At 43.4% G+C, this 17,237-nt stretch overlaps 1 protein-coding gene across 1 annotated transcript in view; it reads left to right on the top strand.

The window, feature by feature from the left end:
* Window positions 1–15,095, top strand: part of NCKAP1L (NCK associated protein 1 like) — a 231,139-nt gene extending 216,044 nt beyond the window's left edge. The window contains 2 exon segments of the mRNA XM_029595128.1: window positions 8,355–8,444; window positions 14,323–15,095. Coding sequence (XP_029450988.1) covers window positions 8,355–8,444; window positions 14,323–14,448 — 216 coding nt within the window. The 3' untranslated portion in view covers window positions 14,449–15,095.
* The last annotated feature ends 2,142 nt before the right edge of the window (window positions 15,096–17,237 follow it).

Below are 17,237 nucleotides of genomic sequence, written 5' to 3'. Positions count from 1 at the left end.
TTGAAAGTAAATAGATAAAAAGTAAGGTACATTAGTTAGAAATGAGGAAGTAGGAGCAATAAATTGCATATATGTAGTAAAGAAGTAAGTTGGGCACCAGAGACTTGAGAGATATTAAGAAACAGTTGGATAGAGGTAGCCTGGAAATTGGCAAATCTTGTATGATTCATGGTCAAGAATATAAGAACTGCCATACTCGGTAAGACTTAAGGGTCCATCAAGTCCAGTATCCTGTTTCCAACAGTGGCCAATCCAAGTCACAGGTACATGGCAGGATCCCAAATAGTAGATTCCATGTTGTTTATCCCAGAGATAAGCAGTGGCTTTCCTCAAATCTGCCTGGTTAATAATAGTTTATGGATTTTTCCTCCAGGTACTTGTGCAAACCTTTTTTAAACCCAGCTATGTTAACCGCCTTTATTACAACCTCCAGCAATGAATTCCAGAGCTTAATTGTGCATTGAGTGAAAAACTATTTTTTCTGACTTGTTTTCAGTGCTACTTAGTAACTCTATGGAGTGTACTAGGTTTTTAATTTTTTGAAGTGATTCACATTTACCCTTTCCACTCTACTCATAATTTTATAGACCTCTATCATATATCTCTTTAGCCGTCAATTCTCCAAGCTTTAGTCTGATCCAGTATGGCAAATATTAAATCATCCAACAGGTGTGTTGCAAAATAGGTAACAATGGTCCAAAACAAGCAATTAGACAGGAAAAACATTCAGTGATTCCAGTATGCCAAATATTTATTGAGAAGTCAATCCCTGACTTCCTGGAATCCTGGAATCATTGAATTGTTTCCCTAATTGCTTGTTTTGGACCATTGTTACCTATTTTGCAACACACTTCTTGGACTGATTGGCTTATAGTGTGTTTGCTCATTGTTCCACACTCTGTTGTGGCTTTATCCCAAATAGTAAATCATCTCCATTAAATACTGTTTCCAGCACGGGTTTCCCCAACATCTTCCTCCATCAACACTGAAGCAAAAAATGTATTTAGTCTTTCCACTATGTTGCGAGCGTGGGATGCGGCCACTTGCTCAAGAGAGCGTGAGCCCTTGGATCATGGCGCAACCTCAGGGCAAGGCTCCAAGGAAGACACCGAGAGATGCGAGCATATCCAGGCCTGGGCTGAACTTGGAGCTCTCAGGCCTCCGTTGAACCTGCATGCACGGAGTGAGACCCAACAGCGCAATGCTGGTCTCTAGGGTAGCCCTCTGGCCATTCAATAGCCCTTTCAGAACTGCCACTTGGGAACTGCGAGCTCGTCAGGACAGATGAAGGCTGAGGACAGGACATGGCATGACAAGGAACTTGGACAGAGACACTAAAGGCTTGGAACTTGAATGAAGACTTGGAAATTGGACAAAGACTAGAATCCGAGGAACATGGATGAAGGATATGGAGATGAGGAGCATGAATGAAGGCTCAGGTCCAGGAAAGAGTTCAGCTTCCCGGGGCACTGCAACTCAGTGTGCCCTACACAGGTCCCTGTGGGCTGGTCATGGACCACACTGTCCCGCTGCGTGCCCTATACAACCTGCACAGGTTGGTCGTGGACCATGCGGGGAGCGGGACAGGCTCAGGACTGATACCAGGACATACCTTGGAATGAGGATCATGGCTTGGAATGATGAACAAGGAGATCCACTGGCTGGACAAGCTGCACGAGCCCTGGAACTAGGAACATGACTAGGAACTTGAGACTTGACTTGAAACATAATTTGGAACTCTAAAAACACAGATGGATTCCAAGGACTTGATCCAGCGAAGACGGACTTGGAAACAGGCCCTGTGCCAGGAAGAGCCCTACACAGCTCCCCCTGGGCTGGTCATGGACCATGACACTGGCACACCTAGAGGAAGAATGAGGGAGAATCCAGAAGGCTGACCTTGGAACGAAGACCAGGACATCAGGAACTTGATTGAAGATTCAGACGAAGCGAAGATTCAGAAGACTTGGACGAGGAACTGATGAGAGACCAAGAACACAGAACAGGCAACTTGAAGGAACTCCAACGAGGAACAAGGAAACCAGGAACATGGAACATGAACAGGAACAAGAAGGTCAGGAACATCCAACGAAGAACATGAAGACCATCAAGACAGGAGTAAGACCACGGAAGACCTTGCAGGATGAAGAGCCATGGACGACGATGAGGATCCATTGTGAAGGTCCCGAGGAATTGGCAGAGAGCCCTTTTATAGGGTTGAAGGACTGATGAGTCGGTGATGTCATCAGCAAGGGCAGCAGGACTTTTCCTGCTGCGGGCCCTTTAAATCCAGAAGAGAGGCGTGCATGCCTCTGACATCTGGTGCTGAAGGAGGATGTCGGCGGTGTCCCTAGCTGCATCGAGGGGCCTGCATCGGCGACATCCCAGCAGCGAAGATCAGCAGCAGCAGTTCCCCAGCCCCAAGGATGGCAGAGGCAGCAGCAGTGGCTTGATCAGCGAATAAAGAAACGCCGGTGGCACTCGGGCCACAAAGAAGCAGGCGTCGCTGGCACCAAGGCCGTGAGGAGCTTATGGCAGCAGCTGCGGCCCTGCCGCGAGTGAATGCACAGGACCGGTGTCCTGCCAGCGGAGGTGAGAGGCCACTCACGGGCTTGTCCCGTGGCGGCATAGCAACATATCCTTTTTCCATTTTTGAAAGAAGCTCTTTTGGATATAATAGCCTCTTTCACCACACTGTTTAATGATGCTAACACCGTTATTGGGCCTTCCTTCTGTCTTTTTTAATGTGTGGAATATATCTGGTCTGGGCTTCCAAGATGGTATTTTTAAACAATGTCACCACCAATGTCTCAAAAACACTATCTTTTTATTATTCTATATTATCACCATCATAATAGGCACAACCAGTTCATGACTTTCATTGCCTTTGAATAATGATTTGGCAGATATAAGTAATGTCCCAGGAAAAAAATGGTTTTTTACATTTTTTTTTTTGTGCAAATAAAAGGACTTATCTTAATGTTTTACTTCGGTTAGTTCCATCACCTCAACCTCATCCGCGTTTCAAAATCATGTTTCTGCATTAGGGAGCCAATGCTAAATATCTCTCTGTGAATTATATTTTGTACATCCTTCAAATCTCAGCATCTTTTGTCATTTTAGTGCCATTTTATTATTTCTTTTATTGCTATGGTTTGTTAATAATTGTGCTGTTCTGTGCTGCATAATAGCTTAATTTGAAATATATTAAAAACAGATGTGTTTTGTCTGATCACTCATGTTTTCTTAAAATGCTACACATCTTACAAATTCTGCCAGGGGTGTGTAAACTTATGAGCACAACTGTATATGTGCTGCTGGGTTCTGGAGTAATTGCAACTGTCTAAATCTAATCCCTGCAATCCTGATAAAGGGCACTACAATAATCCAGCCTCCCCAGCACAAGATCATGTGTCACCAACATCAGATCCTTCATTTCCAATATAGCCCATAGCTGGCGGATATATCTAAGGGCCATGAATGTACTCCTGACCATCTGAGATATCTGGGCATCAATTTGCGCTTGAGAGCCTAAACAGACACCCAAACTCCATACTGCCTCCTTCAGCTGCAACCCATATCCTAAAACTTGTAGAAAGATGCAACTTTTCTGGGTGAAATATCTTCACTATAGAGATGAACCATGTACCAGTAGTACTTCCAGCTGTCCAGAGCCAAATGAAGAACAAACAGAAGAAAACACTGAAGATTTCTGAATCTGACGAGATATTAGAGGAAACTACCGACTCATTATCATCTGTTATTAATGAAGCAAATTAAATTTCACAAACAACTGAATGTCAGTTCTTCTGATGGTGAAAATGAAATGATGAAATGACAAGTCGTGTGACAGTGTAGCTTAATCTGCTGAACTATGGATTTTAAGTACAAGGTATACCCTGCTTTCCATGCATCAGATCCCTCCTTGTTGCCAGTAATCATAAATTCTGCGCTGAAAGATTATTTTGTTTTGAAAGGGCTTAAAAATCGATACTGATATGTTCTTTCCATTATACAATGGAAAAACACTGATTTTCCATCAACCATCTTGAAAGAAAGCTCAACAGCTGAGAAAATAATCAGTCTTTGGTTCATTTTTTTTATAAGATGTACTGTTTTTGTTGTAAACTATTTAAAAGGAGATTCCAAACTGCTCCTTGCACAATCTGGGCTATAACAATTGGAAACATATATCCAACTATTTGAAGCACCATGAAAGGTAGTCAAGGCATTTTGAGGCTTATTCTCAATGGCAAGAAGCTGGGAAAAAGCCTCAAACTTGGCAAATTCATTAGTGCCCAACTCCAGAAAATTACTGCTGTGGAGACCCAACATTGAAGGAATATCTTCAAGGATCTTACTGCTATTATGCAATCTCCGTCTGATTCTTACTGATGGCTTATCCACTGAACACAATGGCAACTTTCTTGGCTTGGTCCAGCTCCTTGGCCATTATGATGATATCATTTGTGAACTCTTGCTGTCCCGGGCAGCTCCCATTACTGTAATTTGGAATCTCAAATTGAGTTGATTATCCTAATGGTGAAAAAAAGACGAAAGAAAAAATATGACATAATATAGGCTTTTCTCAAGCTATAAGTCACAGTGAACAGATATCATGTACTATGAGATGTATTGATAATGAAGGAGGTGTTGTGTCCTATGTTAAGGAACATTTCATTAGATTCAAAAATGTTTCCTAGTCCATTGTCAAAGTCAACACCAAAGCTCTGATAAAGACTTTTCAAGAAAAAATAAGCATCCAGAATTGCAGAGACCAATAAGAACATAAGAAATTGCCATGCTGGGTTAGACCAAGGGTCCATCAAGCCCAGCATCCTGTTTCCAACAGAGGCCAAACCAGGCCACAAGAACCTGGCAAGTACCCAAACACTAAGAAGATCCCATGCTACTGATGCAATTAATAGCAGTGGCTATCCCCTAAGTAAACTTGATTAATAGCCGTTAATGGACTTCTCCTCCAAGAACTTATCCAAACCTTTTTTGAACCCAGCTACACTAACTGCACTAACCACATCCTCTGGCAACAAATTCCAGAGCTTTATTGTGCATTGAGTGAAAAAGAATTTTCTCCGATTAGTCTTAAATGTGCTACTTGCTAACTTCATGGAATGCCCCCTAGTCCTTCTATTATTCGAAAGTATAAATAACCGAGTCACATCTACTCGTTCAAGATCTCTCATGATCTTAAAGACCTCTATCATATCCCCTCTTCAGCCGTCTCTTCTCCAAGCTGAACAGCCCTAACCTCTTCAGCCTTTCCTCATAGGGGAGCTGTTCCATCCCCTTTATCATTTTGGTTGCCCTTCTCTGTACCTTCTCCATCGCAACTATATCTTTTTTGAGATGCGGCGACCAGAATTGTACACAGTATTCAAGGTGTGGTCTCACCATGGAGCAATTATAGAGGCATTATGACATTTTCCATTCTATTAACCAATCCCTTCCTAATAATTCCTAACATTCTGTTTGCTTTTTTGACTGCTGCAGCACACTGAGCCGACAATTTTAAAGTATTATCCACTATGATGCCTAGATCTTTTTCCTGGGTGGTAGCTCCTAGTATGGAACCTAACATCGTGTAACTACAGCAAGGGTTATTTTTCCCTATATGCAACATCTTGCACTTGTCCACATTAAATTTCATCTGGCCATTTGGATGCCCAATCTTCCAGTCTTGCAAGGTCCTCCTGTAATGTACCACAGTCTGCTTGTGATTTAACTACTCTGAATAATTTTGTATCATCCGCAAATTTGATAACCTCACTCGTCGTATTCCTTTCCAGATCATTTATATATATATATATTACAAAGCCCGGGTCCAAGTACAGATCCCTGAGGCACTCCACTGTTTACCCTTTTCCACTAAGAAAACTGACCATTTAATTCTACTATCTGTTTCCTGTCGTTTAACCAGTTTGTAATCCATGAAAGGACATCGCCTCCTATCCCATGACTTTTTAGTTTTCGTAGAAGCCTCTCATGAGGGACTTTGTCAAATGCCTTCTGAAAATCCAAATACCGGTTCACCTTTATCCACATGTTTATTAACCCCTTCAAAAAAATGAAGCAGATTTGTTAGGCAAGACTTCCTTTGGGTCTTGCCTAACCCTCCGAGGCCGCTCCGATTTTGGAGCGGCCTGGTGCACGAACAAAAGTACGCCCGTGCGTACATTTATAAAATCTACCCCATAATTTCTACTCAGCCAGCAACAGAATGAAATGGCGCCTCTTTTGCAGTCTGCAGTTGGCTGAACTCTTCAGAGTCTTGCTTCCTGAATCAGTAAGAGTTCTGATTCGCTGTAACTAGTCATACGACCTCCGATGTAGCTTCACTACTTCAGCGTGACTGAGGAGGGAGGGCCAAATCTCTCCCTGGTGAAGTTTATTCCTGAAATCCCTGGCTCTGAAGAGATAGCAACTGTTGCAATAACAAGTCCTGTCTTTCCTCAAGACAGTTCCCTTGAATTTATTGCATCCTTTTCTTACAGCAGGGACTGCCAGCAGATTGTGCATGCAATCCTTTATCAAACCCATGAGGCTCAATGTAGCTGTCCAGTAGTAATTATTGTCCATGCACTGCTCAGTCCCTTCAACAATATAAGCTCACAGGGCAGGGACCTGAATTATAGCACCCTGTCACATTATAATTAAGTCATTTACAAATATACAGTTATGCAGTGTGAAGTATTTGTGTGCATAGGATAGATTTATGAAATATGTATAGAAGTATGACCAGTTACATAAATTCTGCCCATGCAATCCCCTGCAGTGCAAGGGAAGCCCAAGGAGGAAGCAGACCCCACTTGCAGCCACTCTCAGATCCTTCTGACGTGGATGCACCCTCTTCCCCCAAAAAGCTGGGGGCTTTTTCTGAAATTGTTACTTGGGAGCGCTTTAAACTTGTGCCAGTGTATATGACCATATAGCTTCCAAACAATTGTGTTTCTGAGTGGCCAATACATTTCCACTAAAATATGATGCATGAGGGACGCAGATATTTGAAGCTACATTAGGGTTCCACTTTGTCCGGCAGCTGCCTTGTTCCCCTCCATCTTTCCCTCCTCTCCTTCAGGTTCCTCTTGAGTTTCTCGGGGCACAGTCCTAGAGGCAGAGTAAGCGGCAGCAGGGCGTGTGCTGCTTATTGCGTCTCCCACGCTGCTCGCCCTGCCGTCTCGCTGCCACTGAGCTGACTGCTAGGGGGGAGAGGAGGGGAGGCAGAAAAAGGTCAGCCTTTTAAAATGGTGATGCTTTGGTAAGGCTTTTACCAAGGTGAAGCCCTGCATTCTGAGAGTGCGTCAGTGACCCCTCTAGGCCTAAGTGGCTGCGCAACGTGCTATTATCATGCTGACAGTCAGAATGGGAATTGGGCTGGCCCGATGGCAGCACCTGCGCACTGCTGTTCAGGAGAGCTGGGTTCGTTTCCTGAGGCTGGACTTCTGATCTTCAGGCCAGGGCTGGGGCTGCTGCGATTGGAAATATCCAGGAGGCAGGGAGCCCGGGTGGTGGCTCTGCAGCAGTTCCTGGTGGCCAAAACAGAGAAGCATCGGTGGATTCTGTGGGTCAGTACCTCTTGCCCAAGGACTTTCACTCTGACTGCCAGGCTGAAGGAAGAGGGGAGATAATTTAGGGGGAAAACCCCGATAACCTGCAAACAAAGGTTGGAGGCGCTGAAGAGGGTTGCTAAAGATGGCATGCCTATTCTGAGCAACAGAAAGTTGCAAGGAAATAAATAGCAGTAAAGAAGGAAACTGAACTTTTATGGGGGTGATTTTCATAGTCATTTATACAGGTAAATCGTCCGTTTGAAAATTGAATCTAAAAGTATGCACTGGGTTCCACGCCAGGTGGACTGTAGTGACGGAAGTATTTTTTTTTTTTAATGAAATTGTTTTAGTTGTTCCCATCATTACAGGAGGGCTATTTTATTAAACAGTAAATAATACAGTGTTTCCCAGCCTTCTCCTGGAGGCACAGCTAACCAGTTGCTTTATCAGGATTGCCACAATGAATATGCATGTGATACATTTGCATACATTGGAGACCCAGAGTATGCAAATTTATCTCATGCATATTTGTTGTGGCAATCCTGAAATCTAACTGGCTAAGTGTGCCTCCAGGAGAGGGCTGGGAAACACTGCTATAATATATTGTGTAGAAGTTTGCTGATATGGTCCTGCCACTTGTTGATGTGACAGATAAATCGTAGCCCCTGTAGGGATTTTCCATAATCGATGTGACCCTGTTATGGATCTTCATGCAAAGTTGTGAACTGAAGAGTCCCCTCTCTCTGTCTTGCTCTTTTTATTTATTTATTTATTTATTTTTTACAGCTGGCATCTGTAAGCCTCTTGCAGCTCGGACAAGAGACTGACAGGATGAAATCAAGGAACCGGGAGTCCATCATTCTGCTCTTACATATGGTGAGTACCAGACAGGGGAAAATGGCAGCGCCGGAGCAGACTAGCATTCCACTGAAAGTGGTGAGAAGGGAGGGGAAAAGAGTGAATGAGAGGAGTGCGTGAAGGGAGGGGAGGCAGTGAGGGAGGAGGGAAAAGGAATGAAGTGAAAGGAGGGGAGGGGGATGGCTAGTGAATGGGATGAGTGGAAATGAGAGAGAAGGGAAAGGGAGGGAAGGGGATGAGTGAGAGAAGGGAGGGGAAGGGGTGAGTTGATTGAAGGAAGGAAAGGGTTGAAAGGGCAGGAGAGGAAATGAGAGAAGAGTGAGTGAGTGGGGAAAACAGGGAAGTGAATGAGATGGAGGGGAGGGGGTGTGTCGCATACACACTTCAGGGGGCAGATGCATGGGAAGGGGAAGCCAGGGAGCAGGGTCCTCAGGGGTGTGGCAGGGTTGCCAACTTCAAAGAAATGTAAAAATATTATTACTGACCCTCTATCTAGCACATCCCCGGGAATCCTGTCCTCTGCCTCTGTTTCCCAGGACCTGAAAGCATCCAAAGGGCCAGATATGCCCCCCCACCTCACCCACTCAGCAAACTCCCAAGGGGGACAACCACCCCAGCCCTCCTGGTGATTTCAGATTTGCTATATGGCCCTTCCCTTGAAAGGTTTAGGGACTCCTGGTTTAGGGGATCAATAGGTGAAGCAATGGAAGATGAGTCTGATATATAAAAAGCTACTCTTGTAGGTGCTGGCATTCACTATTGGCATCCAGAATCGCAAATGACTTAAAGATAGCCCTTGACTGTACTGAGATTAAAAAATTCAGAAAAGATTGAGGAACATCTGGAACAGATTATTAGCAGACATGATAGGAGTTTAAAACAAGGGCAACATTGAAGCATGGGTGGGCCAGGCACAAAGAGACCTTAATGAAAGGGCAGAGGGAGGAGGTACAGCAAAAATCCAGCAGGGGATGAGGCAACGCAATAGGCAGCATCAAACGGGTGACTGGCTGGAGCAAAAGGCCCTTTTCTGCTGGCACCATCTACACTGCGTAGTGCGTACAGCACATTTCTAGGTGATGATTTTTTTTCTCTCCTGATCCAAGGAAATGACATCAACCGAGCTGTGGGAGACTGTAGATTTAAAAAATGGGGGAAGCTGCTGAGACATTCTAGATGTCATGGCCTTTTTTTTTTTTGTCCCTTAGCAATAAACAGGATTGCCTTTGTGGTTTGCACAGTCCCAACGGGTGGATTTCCATCCATAGTGGTCAGTGAACTTCTCATGGATCTCTCCAGGATCTCTCTGTGTTCTTACATCCAAGAAAGCTTCAAAGTTTACTCACCACACAGAAAACCATACACATATATATATATATATTTCATTCTTCAAATATAAAGCCGGAGACACAATATATGTTTCCAGCTTTATATTCGGAGAGAGAAACTGGATAGCAGCAAAGCAATTTAAATGCAAATGCTTCAAGAGAGAAACAGCAAATGAGTAAGGACAGCTCTTGTCATCCTTATTTGGGAAACAGGAGGGAGAGCCTGGATTTAATGTCAAGGAGTTTATCAGCTCGCTTAGGGCTTTGAGATGGAAAAAGTGGCCTCAGGTCCCAGGGCTCTGTTCATTCAAGCCGCTGGCCTTTTTGTGTCAGATGTGGTAAGGCAAGGAAGCAGTTATTGTGCTGTCAGCAAATTTTATGTAATTTTATTTATTTATTTAAAAACTTTTGTATACCGTCATTCATAAAAATACATCATAACAGTTAACAAATGGGTAACATAAAACACGAGGTATACATCGAGTATTATAAATACAATAAAATTCTTGCATTAAAGGGGAAGGGAGACATATTTTTTTAAAAAGCAGTATAGGCACAAAAACAAGCTTCGGTCTTAATATCTTATTATTAATAGCAAAGGAGGAGAGGTTTTCCTTATGGTTTTAGTCCTGTGATAAGAGATGGGCAGCCCAGGCAGAAGAGACTTGCTCTCCCTTCTCCTAAAGGTGTTTCGTTTTTCTGCCCAGTTGTGCCAATCTATATGTACGGGCTCCATGGGGTATTATAAGGCACAGAACAAAACCAGGTGCTCAATAGAACCTGATGGGCATTATTCTCATTTATAAAATGTTACAAAAAATGCTCAAGACTTCACTGAAAATTAAACATTTTTTTTTGTAAATAAAGTTTAAAGAAAGATAATAAGTAATAATATCTCCAATATGTTGTTAACATGAATTTTCACTGTAAACTGAATTTTTTCTTCTGCAATAGAAACCTTGATTTAAAGCAGCAGTATGATGCAAATTGTTGTTTCTTGCCTCTGGTTGCTTTTTTGTTTTTATTCTCCGATTTCCTTTCCATTTTTCAATCTCAATTCATTTTATTTCTTCTACTTGATCCTTAAAAAAAAACAAAAAAAACATGTGCACTTGTCTTAGCGAAATCTCTATTGAACAATCTCTTATCCCGAGTCCATTCTTCAGCTGTATCCGTACTTCACATGGAGCTGTGCATTGCTTGCACGGAGCTCTGACAATGACTGGTACGGCAGAGTCACCTTATCTTACCACACAAATGAAATAAAAGGGGAAGATTAATTGTTTTTATGCATCTACTAATTGCAACTGAATTATTTAAACAAAAGGTTAGTATTGTTTCTGCTGTGAAGCCTTTCCAGGTAGCACTGCTAAGCAGGGCAAGATCTGTAGGCGATGGCCTGCCTTTCATAGAATAAGCTCCCGTCACCAGCAATCTGCTGCTCTGTATACAGCTCAGCAAAACTGGACAAGTGATCACAAAATACCAATTTATTTTTAGGGAAACAAAATAGTTTTCTGATTGAGTGAAGGTTGGTTTTCAGGTGGGATTAGGATGGGGTGACCATCTGGACCCCGGATGTTCAGGAACAGGCAAGTCGGACCAGAAGGTCGGGAATTTTAAATTCTATTCTTGTTTTCAGAGAATTCTTAATAGGAAAAAAAAAGCATGGCATGAGGAGTTATACTGTACATTGGACTTAAATCTTTCTTCTAAAAGTGTAACTGTAAAATCTAGTTCCCTTAGTGCAGCCCCTTTTCCATGGACAGATCATGTTCTAATTCTGTTTGATCTGAATATGTCAGTTCCTAATAGACAATCACATAGCAATAATGTACAATATAGAGATCTAAAAAAACTCAATTTAGAATTGTTAGCGGACACTTTACTTGAAAACGCTAAGACACTTTAAGTGAACAAGTCGATTCATCGAATAAGGTCCTATGGGAAGCCATTGATAAAAACTGCCCCTTTGATCACTAAACAACATTCTCATCCTAATGACCCATGGTATCACCCAGGACTTAGATTGTTAAAAAGACACTGCCATGAATGTCTGTTAAGGAAAAAAAACTTTATTAAATAAAATAAAATGGAGAGAAGCCAATAAATCAATCAAGTAGCCATTCTAGCTGCTAAGAAAACTTTTCTCTCTAATTAACTTGTTATGGGAGCGCTGAGGGAGCGGTCCCACTCGAGGGGATTGTGTGCCCTTGAGCTTCGGCACAGTCTCAGATGAATCCAAGAAGCACCAAGGGTAGGCGAGGCATGTCCCAGCATGGGTGGAAGCTGACAGTCCAACCCTCTACCAGACCTGCATGCTTCTGGAACCAACAATCATGATGTTGGTAATGAACAGTCCTCCGACTGTTCCCAGCCCTTTCGGACCTGCTGCTGGAATGGCAAGAAGCAGCAGGCCGGACTCCGGATGAGGGCAGACGAAGGCTCAGGACAAGGCACTGGAAACGAAGACACAGGAAGAAGGCACTGAAGACAAGGACTCAGACGAGGCAAGGTTCAAGGTATTCAAGGATTCAGACAGTAATTTATCTTCTACCTTGCCATGTAGTTTTCTCCACTAAACTCCTTAGTTTCCTCACAGTACCTGAATGGCACCAAGTAAACTCCTCTTCTCCCTTCCAGTATCAGAATGAGACTCCTGTTACTCCTCTTCTCCAGGTCTCCAGTAGATCATCATGGGGTCCATCCCAACTCCTTTCTCCCTTCTCTCCTTCCTCTCCTCTGAATGGCTGTAAGACATACTGACGATCCACAAGTTCCTTCTCAGAGAAGAGAACCTCTTCATTTTAAGGTTCAGGAACTTAAAACTTGAATAGATAGGGAGGGTGGAATAAAACTCCCAAATCTACAAACAACTGAAAATCTCCATGGAGGGTCAACAACTTAAATCAATTAGAAAAAGAGGGGACGGGCCTGACCATGCTGCCCCTCAAAAGAGAAACAGAAAACTCCACACCCTAAGCCGGTGGCCTGGCTTTATATATCAGAGAAACTTTCCAAAAACTCTCTTCCTTCTGGGGGAGCTATACACCCACACTATAGTTATTATGTGTCCTCCTACAATGGTTCCTGGTAGGAATCCAAGGGATCTCTACACGAATAAATAAACAAACTGGGATTTTTATTTTTTCAAAGGCAAACAGTGGCCCTTAGTAGTGGAATTGTCCTTAAGTGTAATAGCCAGAGTGTCTCAACAGACCTGGGGTGCCAATAGCGTAGAGTCGGTGATCTCAACAGATCCTGCCCCTGTTAGTGAGTTCAGTGAGCGTGGGAATGTGTTAGGAGATTTGGCACTCCCCAGTGGGAGGTGCCGCAGGGTTGATAAAACTGTTGTGCCCATGTGACAAATTCAGAGGGAAAGAGAGCCCTGAAAGGGAGTTAGAGGGATACCCCTGGCGGGGCCTGGTCCCTCCACAGGGAGTGCTGAGAAGCTGAAGTGTTCCTGTTTGGAGAAAGCCCGGGTGCTCAGGCTTTCATTTGAGATAAGGAAGGAAGAACTCTTACTGACCTGGGAAGGTGCTGAGGCCCAGGATCATGGTTGCCAAGTATTCAAGGAAGGAAGAAGTGTCTTGGAGGGATCCCTGAGAGTGTTCTAAAGAAGTGTTAGGTGCCTGAAGGGCCAAGAAGGATTGCTTCAAAAGCAGAGTGATGTGAGAGGATTGTCCTTTGGGGGCTTCAAAGAGAAACCACCTGCCAGAGGAAAGTCTTACAGGGTTGCTGACAAACCAAAGAAGTCAGCCAGATGCTCATCTGAGTGTAAAAAAGAGAGAAGTTCCAGAGGGAAGGAGAGTTGCATCCTGACACAGGTACTTGGGGAGGGTTAAGAGAGAAAGGTTCCTGCCCCAGACAGCTGTTTGCTATTGAAAGAGGCTGAGGTTTGTAGGGTTTTTTTTATTTGGGACTTTCTTTTAATGTCTGGTGCACTAGCCATTGGTGTAGCACTGCTTTTGGATTTTGTCTTTCCTGCCATCAGCACCAACAAAGAACTCTCATGTTTTATCAATAGCTGTGGTATCTGTGCGGTGTTTTTGGTACCTAGGCTGGGCTAATGAGCTGAAGAGCCTCGATGATGAGAAACCCCCCCAAGGGCCTTGAAAGACAGATTTCTTACGCCACCGTGCAGGAACTCCATGACGTCACAGGGCCAGTGCTAGGTCACAAGCCTCCCTGTCAGTCCCTGTGCCCAAGACCTGATCAGGGCAGGGTCTACATAAATGTTTCAAATAGTTGGGATGATCCTGGAGAAGGCTGGAGATTGATTCGGGAGTTCAAGAATTTGCACATTTTTCAGTTAACATTTATTTATTTTTATTTTTGCTCACCTGCAGATCTCAAATGTCCCATGTATGGATGAATGTGGAAAGGGTATTTTTTTAAGTGTTTTTTTGCCACAAGAACATTGAAGGGAGGACTTTGGGGGGAGGTGTCATGTTGTAGTGAAAATGTCGCCCCCTTGGCAGCTCTGCTCCAGGACATGCTGTCTACTACCTGTTCACATCCTTGACCCACTTTTTTTTTTTTAAATTGTATGATTATTATTTTTTCAGATTGTGGAAGAGTCCTCCTTCCTCACTGTAGACATGATGGAGTCCTGCTTCCCCTATGTACTGCTCAGAAACTCCTACAGAGAAGTGTATCGGGCCTGCATCATGGCAGCTGCAGCCACCGGCTGAATACAGTAATAGATGCTACTAACCTGCCCCTCTGGAAACGCATCTGTGTGAATCGGGGACTAATATAAAGACTCCTGCCGTATAAGCCATGCCAACTTCTACCTTAATTCCAGTTGGGCAAGCCGGCACAGGCATGGCTAGAGGCTTCTTACTTGTTCAGGTGTGTTAGGGAAATTCTGTCTCCTGAAAGGCCCTGGCATAACTCTGTACAAATGGCCCCTATCTTCTCTCCACACATCTCAGTGTTTTCTGAGTCTACCAGACAAAATAATGTTTGCTCTGAGTCTCCCACATAAAAAAAACAAACAGTAGGTTGCTTTGAAAATGTTGATCATGGCACAGTCTGTCCCAAAAGTGTATGAGTTCTGAGTTGTGCTTTTATTTGAATGTTTAGCTGCATCTGTATCGTATCACAATTTAAAATGCACCAGCTAACAAATCCCAAAGATACAAGAGCGTCCAGAATTTGAAGAGTTAACTGTTTTTGATTTCCTTATGGTGATGCATTTACCTAGGTCATGTTGGTTACCTTTATACCTTTCTATCATGTTTATATAGTCATTTAAGACAAATACTAATAAAATAAGACAGATTGTTTTATGCCTGTCTGTAACAGCTAATGCTGAATGAATAAAACATTGACAGTTTTCCAAGTATCTCCTGTCATTCTTGCTAAGTGTACACAGTGAGCCCAGTAATAGGATGAAGATGTGAATAGGAGAAGGAAAGCAATTAGGTTAAGACAGATCCTGTTTGGATCTTCTACTAGCTCAGTTAGAGGGAAGCTGCTCCTTTGACTCAGTGCTAGAGTTTTTTATTTTCTTGTGAGTTCAAATCCCAGCGGCACCAGCTGGAAAAAAAAGAAGTAGAAGAGTACCCTTCTGGTGGTAGTAGTAGGATCCTAAAACTGTCCATAGACAAAAATGGTGGGGCATCTGGTGCTAGGAGTGGAATAGTATCCTAGTGGTTAGAGTAGCAGGCTATAAAGCAGGATGCAAATCCCGCTAATAGTCCTTGTGACTTTGGACAAGACACTTCAAGTCTATTGCCTCCTTTACTTAGGGACTGATGCAATAATTCTGTGTGGAAAACGGGCACTCAGTGTTGAGCGCCCGCCTTCCTAACGAACATCCAGCCACGTCCCCTGGGCATGCGATCAAATATTTAAATGAGAGGTTGCACTGCCAAGGAGGTGCTACGGACAAATGTGTGCCCTTAGTGCCTCCTTGGCAGCAGGTGCCCAGGAGAGGTGGCTGTCAACGGATTAGGAAAACGGAGGTTCATTGAGTGTCCCTTTTCCTAACCTGACCGCCAGCACCCTTTTTTTTTTTTTTAATTTTCTGGTCCTTCTGGTTCCTTTGACTTAATATCGCCACAATATTTTGGGCTGCTCAGAAATTAACGCCTGCTCAGGGCAGTCTTTAATTTCTGAGAGTAAAAATGTGCGCATTGGGCGCATATTGTTTTTCAATCGGGGGAGAATAGCTAATAGCCTCATCAACATGCATTTGCATGTGATGAGCACTATTAGTTTTGCGGGGGTTGGACGCGCGTTTCAGACGCACTGATCTCCTTATAGAATATGGGCAGTTGTCCAAAACCCGCATTCAGCCATGGGTTAAACAGTGCACTCGGCTGAGCGCACTGTATTGCATAGGCCCCTTAGAATGTAAGCCCTGTGGGGACAGAGAAGTATCTATAGTACCTGACTGTAATCCCCTTTGAAGTAAAAAAAGGGCAGAATATAAATTCTTTTAAAATATGGTACAGTGATGTTACTTAAATACGCTTGCTATGAGTAATGGTGGCTCCATTAACCATAGCTGTAGTGCCCCTGCTTTCCTAGGTAAGAACATAAGAAATTACCATGCTGGGTCAGACCAAGGGTCCATCAAGCCCAGCATCCTGTTTCCAACAGAGACCAGGCCACAAGAACCTGGCAAGTACCCAATCACTAAGAAGATCCCGTGCTACTGATGCCAGTAATAGCAGAAGCCATTCCCTAAGTCAGCTTGAATAATAGCAGTTAATGGACTTCTCCAAGAACTTATCCAAACCTTTTTCAAACCCAGTTACACTAACTGCACTAACCACATCCTCCGGCAACAAATTCCAGAACTTAATTGTGCGTTGAGTGAAAAAGAACTTTCTCCGATTAGTTTTAAATGTGCTACATGCTAACTTCATGCTAACTAGTCCTTCCATTATCCGAAAGAGTAAATAACTGATTCACATTTACCCGTTCTAGATCTCTTATGATTTTAAACACCTCTATCACATCTCCCCCTCAATCGTCTCTTCTCCAAGCTGAACAGTCCTAACCTCTTCAGCCTTTCCTCATAGGGGAGCTGTTCCATCCCCTTTATCATTTTGGTCGCCCTTCTCTGTACCTTCTCTATCGCAACTATATCTTTTTTGAGATGCGGTGACCAGAACTGTACACGGTACTCAAAGTGCGGTCTCACCATGGAGCGATACAGAGGCATTATGATATTTTCTGTTGTATTCACCATTCCCTTCCTAATAATTCCTAACATTGTTTGCTTTTTTGACTGCTGCACCACACTGAGCCAACAATTTCAATGTATTATTCACTATGATGCCTAGATCTTTTTCCTGGGTGGTAGCTCCTAATATGGAACCTAACATTGTGTAAATACAGCAAGGGTTATTTTTCCCTATATGCAACACCTTGCACTTGTCCACATTAAATTTCATCTGCCATTTGGATGCCCAGTCTTCCAGTCTCGCAAGGTCCTCCTGCAATGTATCACAATCTGCTTGTGATT

The sequence above is a fragment of the Rhinatrema bivittatum genome, chromosome 3 (genome assembly GCF_901001135.1).
Source record: "Rhinatrema bivittatum chromosome 3, aRhiBiv1.1, whole genome shotgun sequence".
NCBI lineage: Eukaryota > Metazoa > Chordata > Amphibia > Gymnophiona > Rhinatrematidae > Rhinatrema > Rhinatrema bivittatum.
Note: the sequence above shows the minus strand (reverse complement) of the source record. Positions and strands in the feature narration are given on the sequence as shown.